At 58.2% G+C, this 15,478-nt stretch overlaps 2 protein-coding genes across 2 annotated transcripts; one reads left to right on the forward strand and one right to left on the reverse strand.

Annotated features, from left to right (window-relative positions):
• The first annotated feature begins 2,801 nt into the window (after positions 1-2,801).
• Positions 2,802-15,128, forward strand: TADA1 (transcriptional adaptor 1). The gene is made up of 8 exons (XM_055120193.1): positions 2,802-2,888; positions 5,068-5,159; positions 5,447-5,512; positions 6,129-6,226; positions 7,175-7,384; positions 10,520-10,671; positions 11,539-11,701; positions 13,659-15,128. The coding sequence occupies exons 1-8, from the start codon at positions 2,815-2,817 to the stop codon at positions 13,809-13,811; spliced, it is 1,008 nt and encodes a 335-aa protein (XP_054976168.1). The 5' UTR covers positions 2,802-2,814; the 3' UTR covers positions 13,812-15,128.
• Positions 11,734-13,651, reverse strand: LOC129399648 (proline-rich protein 2-like). Its single transcript, XM_055120192.1, has one exon. The coding sequence runs from the start codon at positions 13,042-13,044 to the stop codon at positions 11,980-11,982; it is 1,065 nt and encodes a 354-aa protein (XP_054976167.1). The 5' UTR covers positions 13,045-13,651; the 3' UTR covers positions 11,734-11,979.
• Positions 15,129-15,478: the final 350 nt, after the last annotated feature.

Here is a 15,478-nt window from a genome sequence, read left to right on the forward strand (position 1 = left end):
AATTAAATAAATCCTGGAGTTTTAGTCACCTTGTCTTGCTTAAACCATTAATCCAGCTACAATTCAGTGTTATAAGAGAGGAATGTTCGAAATTGGAAACCTCTATATTGCCTGACTTAGCCTAGCAGATATTTGATTCATTAACTTTAAAATTCTAGTAAAGGAGGGGCCGGAGAGGTAGCACAGTGGTTAGGGCACTTACTTTGCACATAGTCAACCCGGGTTCGATCCCCCGCATCCCATATGGTTCCCCCAAGCACCACCAGGAGTGATCCGTGAGCCAGGACAAGCCAGGACAGCCCTGAGCACCACCAGGTGTGGCCCCCAAACCAAAACCCAAGTAAATAAGCAAAAATTCTAGTAAAGGAAAGATGAGGAAAGAAAAGGTATTCCTTACCCCCCCCCCCCACTAGTTAGACCCAGTCCTGGAGTCAGAATCAGAGCCTGGGGTGAAGAACAGACAAGGGTAATGGTAAAGGGGGGGATGGACTGACGGAAGAGATTGAGCTCCCAGAGCGGTCACCATGGCAACGGGAGTCTGCGCATCACTATGGAGATGCGGGACAGGGTGACTCCACTGGCGAGGCTCCTGCAAGCAGTGAAGGTGTGACAGAGACGCCGCTGACAGCCCTTGCTCGTCCCAGGCAGGCTCTGTCTGGTTTTGCCCCACCCAGTGCCCCGGAGGCTGCAGGCAATGCCAGCCTCAAAGGCAGCCCCGGGGTTCATGAACGCACCTGCCAGGGGGCCAGGGATCAATCCTGAGCACTGTTGGGTGCCCCCCCAAAAAAGAGTTGGGGGCTGGAGCAATAGCACAGTGGGGAGGGCGTTTGCCTTGCACCCGGGTTCGATCCCCAGCATCCCATAGGGTTCCCTGAGCACCACCAAGGGTAATTCCTGAGTGCAGAGCCAGGAGTAACCCCTGTCCATTGCCGGGTGTGACCCAAAGAAGCAAAAGGAAAAAAGAGTTGGAGTACATGAGGAAGCCCAGTGTCCGCTGAATGAATAACTGAGCTTGCAGGGACCTCTGTAAAGAAAGGATTAGAGAGCTAGTCCAGCACATAGGGCATTTGCCTTGCACTTGGCCAACCCAGGTTCAATCCCCGGCACCCCCTGAGTGCAGAGCCAGGAGTAAGCCAGACAAGGCCCCCCAGACCTCCCCACCCCCCAAAAAAGAAAGAACTCAAGATTTCAAAGCCATCTGGGATTGTTTCAAGAGAGGCGATTTGACAATATGTGCCCAAACTCCTAAATATCTCTACCCTTGCGGCCAGCAATTCGAATTGTGGGACTCTATTCTAATATAATGCTGCTGAATGAGGAAAAGTTTCACGGACAAAGCTTTCTTGCAAATGCTTTTAATGGGGGTGCAAATAGTAATCTATCAATTGTGAAACAAATTATGTATATTTTTACGGGATAGCTAGTAAGCTGTCATTAAAACTATGTTTATGAAGTCAACAAAATGCCAGAGTAAAATAGCTGTATTAAGAAGATAATAGGGGGGGTGGGGGGTGGAGGGATAGCCCAGCGGGGAGGGCGTTTGCCTTGCACAAGACTAACCCCGGTTCGATTCCCAGCATCTCATAGGGTCCCCCAAGCACCGCCAGGAATAATTCTTGAGTGCATGAGCCAGGAGTAACTCCTGTGCAACGCTGGGTGTGGCCCAAAAAACAAACAAGAAGAAGATAATAAGGGTTTGCAGCACCAGTACAACGGGGAGGGCACTTGTGCACAGCCTACCCTAGTTCAACCCCCTGCATTCCGTATGGCCCCCTGAGCACCGCCAGGAGTGATTCCTGAGTGCAGAGCCAGGAGGAACCCCTGTGCAACGCCGCGTGTGACCCAAAACCCAAACAAACAACACCAGCAACAAAAAGAAAATCTTAAGGGGCTGGAGATGCATGTTTGGGATAAGGTATGGAATTAAATTTTTGGAAATTTAGGGCTTTCGTGTGGAGGAAAATTTCCTTCATTTGCCTTGCACGCGGCCCACCCGGGTTCGATTCCCATCATCCCATATAGTCCCCTGAGCACCGATAGGGGTAATTCCTGAGTGCAGAGCCCGGAATGACCCTTGTGCATCATCAGGTATAACTCAAAAAGCAATAAATAAATAAATAAATAAATAAAAATAGAATTTTTCTGGAAGCAATAAACCACTTTTTCTTTCTTCTGTTATTTGGTTTGGTGCTCAGGGCTTGCTCCGTGCAGTGCTTGGGGGACCCTGTGCTGTGTCGGGGTGAATCCAAGAGCCAGATGAGTGCCCCACCCACTGTACTATCTCTGTGGCCCTGCTTACCCTCCCGGCATTACTCACTCCACTACTATCTACTGAGATTCCTTTACGCGCTCTAGGAGTGGGGCGGAAGCAGCCAATTAACCCACATCAAACTATACTTAAAGCCTTTGAAAGAGGAAGAAAATCGGGGCTTGCTCACGTGCAGGAACGCGCCAGCCCTGCAGGGGCCGCTGCAGGCGGGCTGCGCCAGCGGGTGTGCCCGGGCCCCCGGGAGCGGGCGGCCCGAGTCATGTGACCGGCCGCCCGGGCTTGGCGGGGGGAGGGAAAAGAGCCGAGGAGGCCGCGGATTGGCCGCCGCACTTCAGCTTCCCGAGGCGGGCGGGGCCGGAAACCAACCCGGTGCCGGGGCAGCGCCGGGGGAGGGGCCGGGGGGGCGGGCCGCGGAGGGCCCCGCCCCCGGCGCGGGTTGGCTGCGGCGCGGCGGGCGGCGCGGCGGCCCCGCCCCCGGCGCGGGTTGGCTTTGGGGTTGCGGGCGGCGCGCGGGCGGGCGGCGCGCGGGCGGGCGGGCGGGCGCGATGGCGACCTTTGTCAGCGAGCTGGAGGCGGCCAAGAAGAACCTGAGCGAGGCGCTGGGGGACAACGTGAAACAGTAAGCGCGGCCGGCTCGGGCGGACCCCGGCCTCGGAGCCCGTCCGGCCCGGGCCTGCGGCGCCGGCCTCCCGCCCCGGGGCCGGGGGGCGCCCGGAGCCGGGCCAGGCTCCACGCCGGGGGGTGGGGATGGGGGGGTGCATCCCGGGAGGACTTCCTGGAAGCGGGGGCCTCGCCGAGCCGGGCTCGGGAGGAGGGCGGGCTCGGGAGGCCAGCTGCGACCTGACCTCTGCAGAGCTGCGGCCTTGCGGGGTCGGGTGACGCCTTCCCGGGAGCGCGACCAGCTTACATCGGCGGGTCGGGGCGGTGGTGGTGGGGGCGGGGGAGCGGTCGTTCCCATTTGACAGATGAGAAGACTGAGGTCCGAGAGGTGCCCGAGCCCCAGCCCGGCGGCTAATAGGCTGCCAAGCCCCGCCCCGCCCTCCCAGACCTTCACCCAGGCGGTGGGGGGGGCGACCAGGACCCTGGCAGGGTGAGATGCTGAGCCCCGGGAGGGTGCAGTTACCCCAGACGGAAGCTCAGACGGATCAAGGAGTTCTGGGAAAGTTGGCGAACAGCAGGCGTTATTTACTAATTTTTTTTTTTTTGGCTTTTTGGGTCCCACCCGGCAATTTGGCTCAGGGGTTCCTCCTGGCTCTGCACTCAGGAATCACTCCTGGCGGTGCTCAGGGGACACTATGGGATGCTGGGAATCGAACCCGGGTCTGCAGCGTGCAAGGCAAACGCCCTCCCCGCTGTGCTATTGCTCCAGCCCCAACAGCAGGCGTTCTTAACAGTCTTCGTGTTTAAATACATAGGGGTCGATCCGGACTCGATTCCTTGCACCCTCAGTGCTCCCCTGAGCACCAGGGTGGCCGGAGAGAGAGAGATTGTGCAGTGGGGAAGGCCTGGTGTGGCTCGTGGCCTGCTCGGGTTCGAGCCCCGGCGCTCACCATAGTCATCAGCGCCTTGAGCACAGAGCCAGGAGTCAGCCCCGAGCACCTCCTGTGCACGGAATATAGGCTAGTGAGCCGCCCGCCAGGGCTGCAGCATGTGTTTGCAAGCCGGCGAAGACCCCCAGGACCTCACAGCACCCCCAGACACCCCCAGCTCCCAGTGGGGATCGATTTCCTGAGTACCACAGGGCAAGACCCAAAAATAAAACAGGAACAAAACTATCTGCCCCTGGAGGTGTGGCCCGCCTCCAGGCCTCTGATCTGTCCTTGTGTGAGTGTCGGGTTCGAGACTCGACGCTGCCCGACACTTAAGAAAATTAGGGGGCGGGAGGCGGGCCGGACCCATCGCACAGCGGAAAAGGCATTTGCACGCGGCCTGACCCGGGTTCGATCCCCGGCATCCCATAGGGACCCCCGAGCACCACCAGGAGTGATTCCCGAGCACAGAGCTGGGAGTCAGCCCTGAGCATCGCCGGGTGGGACCCAAAAGAGCCATAAAAGAAGAAAAAAGAAAAAAACTGGGAGGGGGGCATTTAAGGTGTGTGCTGGAGTGTGACAAGTTTCCAAGCAAGGCGGGCCTGGGGGAGACGGTTCCCCACTTTCTTCTCTCTTCGTTCCTCCTCGTACTTTATTCTGATTGGGTTCAAGTGGCCGGCCGGGATGGCGTACGGCCGACGGGGGGAGTTTTTCCTCCTAGTGACATTTCAAGGAGGCAGAGCTGATAGCCGCCGCCTTCTTCACCCCTCATCCTGATGGGACACGCAGAGTCCCCACTCTCGGGATTCTGAGGCGCTCCTGGCCCACACGGAATCACTCGAACCCAAATAGCCTTGTTTTGTGTGGGGGCCCACACCTGGCAGTGCTCAGCTGTTACTCCTGGCTCTGTGCTCAGGGCTCACGCCTGGCGGGGCTTGGGCCAGCCTCGAGGCAGGCGCCTGAACCCTGCCCTCTGTCCACCTCCAGAGTATCCATTCTTCAGCCACGTTCCTAGTATGTTCCTGTATGTCAGGCATATGGCATACTATGTTCCTAGTATGTCAGACATATGACATACTATGGTCCTAGTATGTCAGTCCACAACAGAAGTTAGAATTAAAATCTAATCCGGCCACTTGGCGTCATTATGCCATTGTGTAAGCTCGTGTTGACTCCCAGAGATAAACGCCCCCAGTCCAGTCTCCCGGGGACAGGGGGCGGGGGCGGGGAGGGGGGACCGGGTCTTCCCGCCATCACCTCCCCCCGCAGGTACTGGGCCAACCTGAAGCTGTGGTTCAAGCAGAAGATCAGCAAAGAGGAGTTTGACCTGGAGGCGCACCGGCTGCTCACCCAGGACAACGGTAATGTGGCGGCCGTTTTCTGGGCGTGGCCCGGGTTGCCCAGGGGCTCGAGAGGGCGTCTTTCCCACGCTCCGTCTGGGCTTCAGCGGGGGTGGGGGTCGGGGGGTGCGGGGGTCTTGGAGCTCAGTGGCAGAGCCAGAGCCGGCTCCATCCCGGGACCCCCAGCACCGCCAGGAGCCAGCCTGAGCATCCCCCTCCACCCCCCAAGCACAGAGCGACCCCGACAGAGGACGGCGGGGCGGGGCCCAGCTCTGTGCTCACCACTCTGTCCTGGCCTCCTTTTCCAGTCCACTCCCACAATGACTTCCTGCTGGCCATCCTCACGCGCTGTCAGATCCTGGTGTCCACCCCAGGTAAGGCGCCGGGGGCTGGGGCTGGAGTGATAGCACAGCGGGGAGGGCGTTTGCCTTGCACGCGGCCGACCCAGGTTCGATCCTCAGAACGAACAAATAAACAAGGCATCGGGGGCTTTCAGGCTCTCTGCGGTCAGGCCATAGCACCCCTGGGTGGCCGCCCGGGCGTGGCCTCGAGGACACGGATGCTGGTTCCTCTGAGCTCGCCTGGAGTCAGCAGCTGGCTTTAAATTCCTTCATCCACAAATGGGGGGCAATAGCACAGCGGGGAGGGCGTTTGCCTTGCATGTGGCCGACCCGGGTTCGATCCCCGGCATCCCATAGGGTCCCCCGAGCACCGCCAGGAGTGATTCCTGAGTGCAGAGCCAGGAGTCAGCCCTGAGCATTGCTGGGTGTGACCCAAAAAGCACAACCCCCCCAAAAAAAAAAAAACAATTCAGCCAATCGCCTAGGAAGCAAAAAAGGTGATTTGATTTTATAATTGTGTTGAGAGAAGAAGGAAGAGGTTTGAGTGGAGCATTTGGGGGTGTTTTGTCCTTACACCTCTCTCAGCCCCCGTGAAAGCCGCCCCTCGCGCTGTTGTCCCCGAGTTGGCTGTCGCTCTTGTCTCTCACAGAGGGGGCCGGGTCTCTGCCGTGGACCGGAGGGTCTGCAGCCAAGCCAGTGAAGCCCAAGGGCAAGAAGAAGCTCTCGTCCGTCCGCCAGAAGTTTGACGTAGGTTCTTCTTGACGTCAGGGCCGGGACTAGCTGTATTTTTAAGATGAAAACTGGGCGTGGGGGGGACGGGGCCTGGAGCGATAGCACAGCAGGGAGGGCGTTTGCCTTGCAGGCGGCCGGCCCGGGTTTGATTCCCAGCATCCCATAAGGTCCCCTGAGCACAGCCAGGGGTAATTCCTGAGTGCAGAGCCAGGAGTGACCCCTGTGCATCGCTGGGTGTGACCCAAAAGAGAAAAAGAGAAAAAAGAATTATAAGTAAATATTTACACTATATGCACCATTATCCGGTAATATTCGTTGCTGACGAGTCAGGCTTTCTAAGCCTTCACAGCTGACACTTTTTATAATTTATAGGACTTAAAATGCTCTTGAGTCGTCTGCAAATGGGTTTCTATCTCCTGCTCTGACTTGTTTGAAAACAGGTTTCATAGCTTCTGCTCCCCGATTGTTATTTTGATCGAGAGACCCATATATTCTGTGTGGACCACGGTTGACAAGAATAGAGATTTAGACTGACCACTGATTGGGGCTGGAGCGATAGCACAGTGGGGAGGGCGTTGGCCTTGCACGCGGCCAACCCAGGTTCGAGTCCCAGCATCCCATAGGGTCCCCCGAGCACTGCCAGGAGTAATTTCTGAGTGCAAAGCCAGTAGTCCCTGAGCATAGCCGGGTGGGACCCAAAAAGAAAAAAAAAAATTTTAGACTGACCACTGGCCTTCTTAGCTTCGGTCACCGTCACTGCACTGTCATCTCATGGCGCGTGCTGTTTCCGTGCCATCCGTGTGTCGAGGGGTGATAGTCCCGTCACTGCTGTACCTGGCTGTGTTTCCCCCCCCCCGGCCCTCTGCACTCGTTCTGTCGGGGGAACTCTTGGACCCCGAGGCCGGTCCACGGGCCGCAGGGTCGGTGCCGGGGTGATCTGAGCGGCGCCCTTCACGCCCACAGCATAGATTCCAGCCGCAGAACCCGCTCTCGGGGGCGCAGCAGTTCGTGGCCAAGGACCCCCAAGATGACGACGACCTCAAGCTCTGCTCACACACAATGCTGCTGCCCACCCGAGGCCAGCTGGAGGGGAGGATGATCGTGACCGCCTACGAGCACGGGCTGGACAACGTCACGGACGAGGCTGTCTCGGCGGTGGTCTACGCCGTGGAGGTCAGTGCCGGGGCGGGGGGGGGGGGGGGCAGCCGGTCTGGTGAGCACAGAGACGCAGAGTCTCAGACCTCAGGCACGGCCAGCTCCGGGGGCCGCTAGCGACAGCACAGAGGGTAAGGCATTTGCCTTGCACGCGGCCAACCCGGGTTCGATCTTCGGCATCACATAGGGTCCCCCAAGCACTGCCAGGAGTAATTCCTGAGTGCAGAGCCAGGAGTAACCCCTGAGCATCGCCGGGTGTGACCCAAAAAGCAAATAAATAAATAAATAAAAAGAAAGATCCAGGGGCCGGAGCCTTGCCCGCAGCCGACCCGGGTTCGATCCCCGGCATCCTGTGTGGTTCCCTGAGTCCCACCAGGAGGGATCCCCGAGTACAGAGCCAGGAGTCGGCCCTGAGCGTGCTGGGGTTGGCCCCAGACGAAATAGGAAGGTTTTTCCTTGTCGGGGGTGTCGGGGAGACCCCAGGAGAAGCTCAGGGGGGCCCTACGGGGTGCCAGGGATTCACCCTGGGTGGGCAAGCGCCCTCCCCACTGTGCTGTCACGTTGGCCCCAAGGGAAGGTTCAGGGAGGGTGTTTGCCTTGCACTCGGCCAACTCGGGTTCGATTCCCAGCATCCCATAGGGTCCCCTGAGCACCGCCAGGAGTGATTCCTGAGTGCATGAGCCAGGAGGAACCCCTGTGCATCACCGGGTGGGACCCAAAAAGAAAAAAAAATAGGTGGGGGGGCGTTATTTTGACAGACAGAAAAAAGCGGGGCCAGAGAGACAGCACAGCGGGGAGGGCATTGGCCTTGCAGGCAGCCGACCCCAGTTCCCGTAGGGTCCCCCGAGCCCCGCCAAGGAGGGACCCCCCGAGTGCAGAGCCAGGAGGAAGCCCTGAGCACCGCCAGGTGTGGCCCCAGACAAACTGGGGTGTGTCCAGACTGAATGTTCCACAGAGTATAGGAGGGTCTTACAGGAGTAAGGGGACCGGGTGGGTCTACCCCACAGATTTCCCCGTTGTGTGACTGTCTCCTCGAAGGTGAAGAGGAATTCAGCTTCTTCCTTTCCTCCTAGCCCCCATCACTGGCTTTTGAGAGGGCGCCAAGTCCTTTCATGCAAGGATTTTAGGTTGGGCTGGGGGTTATTCGTAGGGCGCTGACGCATCAACCTTAACAATAGGTTCAAGGATCGGGGATTTGATATGCTCAGGGGTTATAGATTGGGCGTTGTATGTAAAAATATGTACGTATAAGGTTAGAGATAGATGTTTTATATATCACTGTCACTGTCATCCCGTTGCTCATCGATTTGTTTGAGCGGGCACCAGTAACGTCTCTCATTGAGAGACTTATTGTTACTGTGTTTGGCATATCCAATACGCACAGGGAGCTTGCCAGGCTCTGCCATGCTGGCGGGATCCTCTCGGTAGCTTGCTAGGCTCTCCGAGAGGGCGGGGGGCTCCAGCCCTATTTTATATAAATGTACAGATTATAGATTTGGCATTATATATGTATATTTGTACACTCAGGATATAGGTTATTTATGGATATATATATAACATACTATATATAGATAAAGATGGAGGTATACAGATATAGATAATGCAGATTGTACACAGATATATTATAAGTAGTATGTATTACGTAGAGATATAGATAATCTGCATAAGTCTACATGGATTACAGATTGGGCATTATAAACAGTAAATTCCACAGATCTTGTAATATTTTTTTTGGCCCATTTTAAACCAAGTTTCCAAGTACTTTACAAACTCTTTTAAGAGATACAGGTGTCCACACCACTGATGTACCAAGACAAGACTTAATGGCCCCAGCGTGAGATACAACAATCTTCACACACTTCCCTCTAAGGAAACTTTTTGTGTGTCATTTTTAGCAGATTATTCATAGCAAACAAAATAAATCATTCAGGTCCTGCTTTGGGGGTTGGGGTGGAAATGTTCGAAATATGGTGGTGGAAGGTGTTATGGTAGTGGGATTGGTGTTCGAATATAAATGTAATAAATTATTGTCGCTGTCATCCCATTGCACATCGATTAGCTCAAGCGGGCTCCAGTAACGTGTCCATGGTGAGACTTGTTGTGACTGTTTTTGGCATATGGAATACGCCACGGGGAGCTTGCCAGGCTCTGCTGTGCGGGTAGGATACTCTCGGTAGCTTGCCAGGCTCCCTGAGAGGGGCGGAGGAATAAAATTCTAAAAAGAGAGAGATAACACGTATTAGGGCTGGAGTGATAGGACAACGGGGAGGGCGCTTGCCTTGCACATAACCGACCCGGGCTCGAGCCTTGGCACCCCATAGGGTCCTCCAAGCACTGCCAGGAGTGATCCCCGAGCACTAAACCAGGAGTCAGCCCTGAGCATCACTGGGTGTCACTCAAAAAAAGGAGAGAGAGGGGCTGGAGCAATAGCACAGCGGATAGGGCGTTTGCCTTGCACGCGGCCGACCCGGGTTCGATTCCCAGCATCCCATATGGTCCCCTGAGCACCGCCAGGAGTAATTCCTGAGTGCAAAAGCCAGGAGTAACCTCTGTGCATCGCCAGGTGTGACCCAAAGAAGCAAAAAAAAAAAAAAGAAAAAAGGAGAGAGAATGGGGGCCGGAGCAATAGCACAGGGGGTAGGGCATTTGCCTTGCATGCGGCTGACCCAGGTTCGATCCCCAGCATCCCATATGGTCCTCTGAGCACCGCCAGGAGTAATTCCTGAGTGCAGAACCAGGAGTAACCTCTGTGCGTCGCCAGGTGTGACCCAAAAAGCAAAAAAAAAAAAAAAGGAGAGAGAACGTTGATTTGTCTTTTACTTTTTATTTTTATTTGCTTTTTGGGTCACATCTGGCGATGCTCAAGGGTCATTCCTGGTGGTGCTCGGGGGACCCTATGGGATGCTGGGAATTGAACCCGGGTCGGCTGCGTGCAAGGCAAACGCCCTCCCCGCTGTGCTGTCGCTCCAGCCCCCTTATGTTTTACTAAAACATCTTTGAGAGGGAATGTAGGCACTTGAGAGAGAGGAAAAACAGCACCCTTGGATAATCCCATGGCTCGGGAATCCAGGAGTCCCCTCGGGAAACGGTAACTCGGGGGTGCGTCTGGGCGGCTGCTCTGAGCAACTCGGGGCCTCGCCCTCTGCTCCCCAGAACCACCTGAAGGACATCCTGACGTCGGTGGTGTCCAGGAGGAAAGCCTTCCGCCTGCGGGACGGCCACTTCAAGTACGCCTTCGGCAGCAACGTCACCCCGCAGCCCTACCTGAAGAACAGCGTAGCCGCCTACAACAGCCTCATGGAGAGGTGGGGACCCTGCGTGCCCCCCGGCCCCCGCCCCTACCCCAGCCCTGAAAAGCTGCCACTACCATCCCCCATAACACAGCGGGGAGGGCGTTGCTGGGAATTGAACCCTGGCACGCGGCCGACCCGGGTTCGATTCCCAGCATCCCATAGGGACCCCCGAGCACCGCCAGGAGTGATTCCTGAGTGCAGAGCCAGGAGTCAGCCCTGAGCATCGCCGGGTGGGACCCAAAACAAACCAAAAAAAAAAAGAGAGATAAAAATTTAAAATTAGGGGGGCTGGAGTGATAGCACAGTGGGGAGGGCGTTTGCCTTGCACACGGCCGACCCGGGTTCGATTTCCAGCATCCCATAGGGTCCCCCGAGCACCGCCAGGAGTGAGTCCTGAGTGCAGAGCCAGGGGTTAGCCCTGAGCATCACCAGGTGGGACCCAAAACTCCAAAGCTAAACAGAAATCTAAACACGGGGTTGGGAATGGACTCAGCCATAGACCGCTCGCCCTGGGGCTGGAGCTATAATCCAGCGGGGAGGGCGTTGGCCTTGCACGCCGCCGACCCGGGTTCGATCCCCGGCATCCCATAGGGTCCCCCGAGCACCAGGAGTGATTCCTAAGTGCAGAGCCTGGAGGAACCCCTGAGCATCGCCTGGTGTGGCCCAAAAAAAGCCACAAAGAAAGTAGAGCACTTGCCCCTCGTGTCTGCGGCTCTGCGTTCGCCCCCACTCCCCCCACCCCTGCTCCGGAGAGGCCAAGCAGTAGGTTGCCGAGATGAGACTGTCCCCGCGCTGGAGTCACAGACTCTGGGCACTGTGCCCCCCCCGTCCCCACCCGCACTGCCAGCACCGACTCTGCCCCCCTCTGTCCCCCTGCAGCCCCCCGGCCTTCTCCGGCCCGTGCGCCGGCCAGAACCCCGTGTCCCAGCCACCCCCCGACGACGCCGAGCAGCAGGCCGCGCTCCTGCTGGCCTGCTCCGGGGACACGCTGCCTGCCGCGCTGCCGCCCGTCAGCATGTACGACCTGTTCGAGGCGCTGCAGGTAACGTGGGCGCTCGCCCCCCCACCCCCCACCCCTACGCCACCCTGGCTGCCGTTGGGCGTTTCCTGGGCCCACCCTGGTGTCCTTCCTCCCGTCCCCCAGCTGACCAACCTCCCGGTCAGCGCAGGCAGGGTCAGGCCCCTTGTCCCCCTTTGAGAAACCCGGGCCCCGCTTTCCTGCTTTCCGGGACGCCTGGCTGCGAGTCACTGGGTGACGGGTTCGAGTGAGGACTCTGCTCATGCCTGATGAGGGGCTCAGCCCGTGGGTGTCTGAGGGACTCAGGCCCATAGGTGATGAGGGGACTTAGCCTGTGGGTGATGAGGGAACTTAGCTTGTGGGTGTTGAGGGGACTCGGGCCGTGGGTGACTGAGGGATTTGGGCCATGGGTGACTGAGGGGACCCGGAGCCCGTGGGTGACTGAGGGACTCGGCCCGTGGGTGTCTAAGGGACTTGGGCCGTGGGTGACTGAGGGGACTCGGTTCATGGGTGACTGAGGGACTCAGCCTGTGGGTGCCAGAGGGGACTTGGGCCCGGGGGTGCCTGAGGGGACCCAGGGCCCATGGGTGACTGAGGGACTTTGCCCATGGGTGCCTGAGGGAACCCAGGGCCTGTGGGGACTGAGGAAGTCGGGCCATGGGTGTCTGAGGGACTCGGCCCGTGGATGATAAGGGGACTTGGGCCATGGGTGACTGAGGGGACTCGGGTCGTGGGTGCCTGAGGGGACTCGGGCCATGGCGGTGCCTGAAGGGACTCGGGCCTGTGGGTATCTGAGGGGGACTCAGGCCTGTGAGTGACTGAGGGGACCCAGGGCCCATGAGTGACTGAGGGGACCCAGGGCCCGTAGGTGACTGAGGAAGTCGGGCCATGGGTATCTGAGGGAGTTGGCCCGTGGGTGATAAGGGCATTTGGACCTTGGGTGCCTGAGGGGACTCGGGTCGCGTGGGTGTCTGAGGGACTCGGGCCCGTGGGTGACTGAGGGGACTCAGGCCATGGGTGTCTGAGGGACTCTGCCCGTGGGTATCTGGGGGGACTTGGGCCCATGGGTACCTGAGGGGACTCGGGCCTGTGAGTGACTGAGGGGACCAAGGGCCCGTGAGTGACTGAGGGGACCCAGGGCCCGTGGGTGACTGAGGAAGTCGGGCCATGGGTATCTGAGGGAGTTGGCCCGTGGGTGATAAGGGCATTTGGGCCTTGGGTGCCTGAGGGCACTCGGGTCGTGGGTGACTGAGGGACTCAGCCCGTGGGTGTCTGAGGGGCTTGGCCCGTGGGTGCCTGAGGGGACTCGGGCCCGTGGGTGACTGAGGGGACCCAGGGCCTGTGGGTGACTGAGGAAGTCGGGCCATGGGTGTCTGAGGGACTCAGCCTGTGGGTGACTGAGGGACTCGGCCTGTGGGTGATAAGGGCATTTGGGCCATGGGTGACTGAGGGGACTTGGGCCATGGGTGACTGAGGGACTCAGCCCATGGGTATCTGAGGGGACTTGGGCCCGTGGGTGCCTGAGGGAACCCGGGCCTGTGAGTAACTGAGGAGACTCGGGCCATGGGTGTCTGAGGGACTCTGCCCGTGGATGCCTGAAGGGACCCAGGGCCCGTGGGTGTCTGAGGGGACTCGGGCCTGTGAGTGACTGAGGGGACTCGGGCCATGGGTGTCTGAGGGACTCTGCCCATGGGTATCTGGGGGGACTTGGGCCCATGGGTGCCTGAGAGGACTCGGGCCCGTGGGTGCCTGAGGGGCTCGGCCTGTGGGTGCCTGAGGGGACTCCGGCCCGTGGGTGCCTGAAGGGCTCAGCCTGTGGGTGCCTGAGGGGACTCAGCCCATGGTGCCTGAGGGGACTCAGCCCGTGGGTGCCTGAGGGGACCCCAGCCCATGGGTACCTGAGGGACCCCAGCCCGTGGGTGCCTGAGGGACCCGGAGCCCGTCGTGTGTCTGAGGGGCTCGTCCCGCCCTCCGTGCTCAGGTGCACAGGCAGGTGATCCCCACGCACACTGTGTACGCCCTCAACATTGAGCGGATCATCGCCAAGCTCTGGCACCCGAACCACGAGGAGCTGCAGCAGGACCGCGTCCACCGGCAGCGCCTGGCCACCTGCGAGGAGGCGCCGCTGTGCTGAGGGGGCCCGGACAGGACTGAGGGGCCACATTTCACCACGAGACCTGGACATGTGACCTTTCCCGGGAGAACCTTCCGGGCTGCCACTGTGAATGAGACCCGCTCAGAGAACAACCCCCGTCCCTCGCCCCCCTCACCTCTTCCTCCCTCCCTCTCCGTCCCTCTCCCTCCCTCCCTTGCCCTCCCTCTCCCTCCCTCCCTCTCCCTCCCTCTCCCTCCCTCTCCCTCCCTCATCCTCCCTCACCTTCCCTCCCTCGCCCTCCCTCTCCCTCCCTCGCCCTCCCTCGCCCTCCCTCACCCTCCCTCTCCCTCCCTCTCCCTCCCTCGTCCCTCTGTCACTCTCCGTCATCCTCTCCCTCGTTCTCTCCATCTCTCCCTCCCTCAGTCTCTGATCAGAGGCTGTGTCGGAGGCAGAGCTAGCCAGGAGCCTGGACACCCTCTTGCGTCACGCCCGGGCCGAGGACAGAGTCTGGGTGACATCAAGGCCGAACCCTCCGCCCTTCTTCCAAAGCCGGTGCCCTTGTGTCTGGGCTGGAGGGACGCGGTGTCCAGGCAGACGCCTTCTTCCCGGCCACTGTCGCTTCTGCTAGGTCTGGGTCGCTCTGTGCGAGCCCCTGGCACCTCCAAAAGAAACACAACTTCGGTGCTGTCCTGTTCAACCCAATAGAGTTCTTCCTTTATATCCAGAACCAAAAAACAAAAAAAAAACCTCACACACAAAACCCAACAAAACTCTTGGAATGTGATTAACTGACCTTATATAAACTGTCTTCCAGGGGCCGGAGCGAGAGCACAGCGGGGAGGGCGCTTGCCTTACACGCGGCCGACCTGAGTTCGATCCGTGGCATCCCCTAGGGTCCCCCGAGCACCGCCAGGAGTGATTCCTGAGTGCAGAGCCAGGAGTCAGCCCTGAGCATCACCGGGTGTGACCCCCAAAAGCAAAAAAAAAAAAAAGTCTTCCAGAAAAAAATGTCTTCCAATACTTCAAGCTTTTCTTATAGTTTATATGTCTAGGGACATTGAGTGTCCCTCATTTTGTTCGTTATTCCCGTTTTTAAAGCTCCACATTGGGTTTGCACTCGGTGACTTCCCCGTCCTTGTGAAATGCCCATTTCTGTCGATGATAAGGTGGAAAGCGTTTCTATTAGGCAAGTGTTCTTAGACAAGTTTGTTTTTGCTTTTGAATGTGTGGGTGGATACAGTAGGGGGTTTTGTGGACGTCTGAGTGATATTTGTGTAGATATGTATATATGGTTTAGTGGATTGGTGTATTTGAATTTGTACTTTAACTGTGATAAATAAACCTTTTGGGAGAAAACCTGTTTGTTTCTTTCTTAAAGTAGCTTTATAAAAATACTGCCTCCTGGGCCGGAGCGATAGCACAGCAGGTAGGGCGTTGGCCTTGCACGCGGCCGACCCGGGTTCGATCCCTGGCATCCCATATGGTCCCCCAAGCACCGCCAGGAGTAATTCCTGAGTGCAAAGCCAGGAGTAACCCCTGAGCATCGCTGGGTGTGACCCCAAAAAAAGCAAAAAAAATAAAAAAATAAAGATACTGCCTCCTGAGGCCAGAGCCATAGCACAGCAGGGAGGGCACTTGCCTTGCACACGGCCCACCTAAGTCCCCAGCACCCCATAGGGTCCCCCAAGCACCGCCAGTAGTGATCC

This window comes from Sorex araneus, chromosome X (assembly GCF_027595985.1).
Source record: "Sorex araneus isolate mSorAra2 chromosome X, mSorAra2.pri, whole genome shotgun sequence".
In the NCBI taxonomy this organism is placed as follows: domain Eukaryota; kingdom Metazoa; phylum Chordata; class Mammalia; order Eulipotyphla; family Soricidae; genus Sorex; species Sorex araneus.

Bases quoted from the DNA above. Each gene is read 5' to 3' on its own strand.
- TADA1 (XM_055120193.1), top strand. From the start codon at position 2,815: ATGGCGACCTTTGTCAGCGAGCTGGAGGCGGCCAAGAAGAACCTGAGC. The intron at 6,227-7,174 runs GTAGGTTCTTCT...TCACGCCCACAG, and splicing joins CCGTCCGCCAGAAGTTTGAC to CATAGATTCCAGCCGCAGAA. The intron at 7,385-10,519 runs GTCAGTGCCGGG...TCTGCTCCCCAG, and splicing joins CGGTGGTCTACGCCGTGGAG to AACCACCTGAAGGACATCCT.
- LOC129399648 (XM_055120192.1), bottom strand. From the start codon at position 13,044: ATGGCCCGACTTCCTCAGTCACCCACAGGCCCTGGGTCCCCTCAGTCA.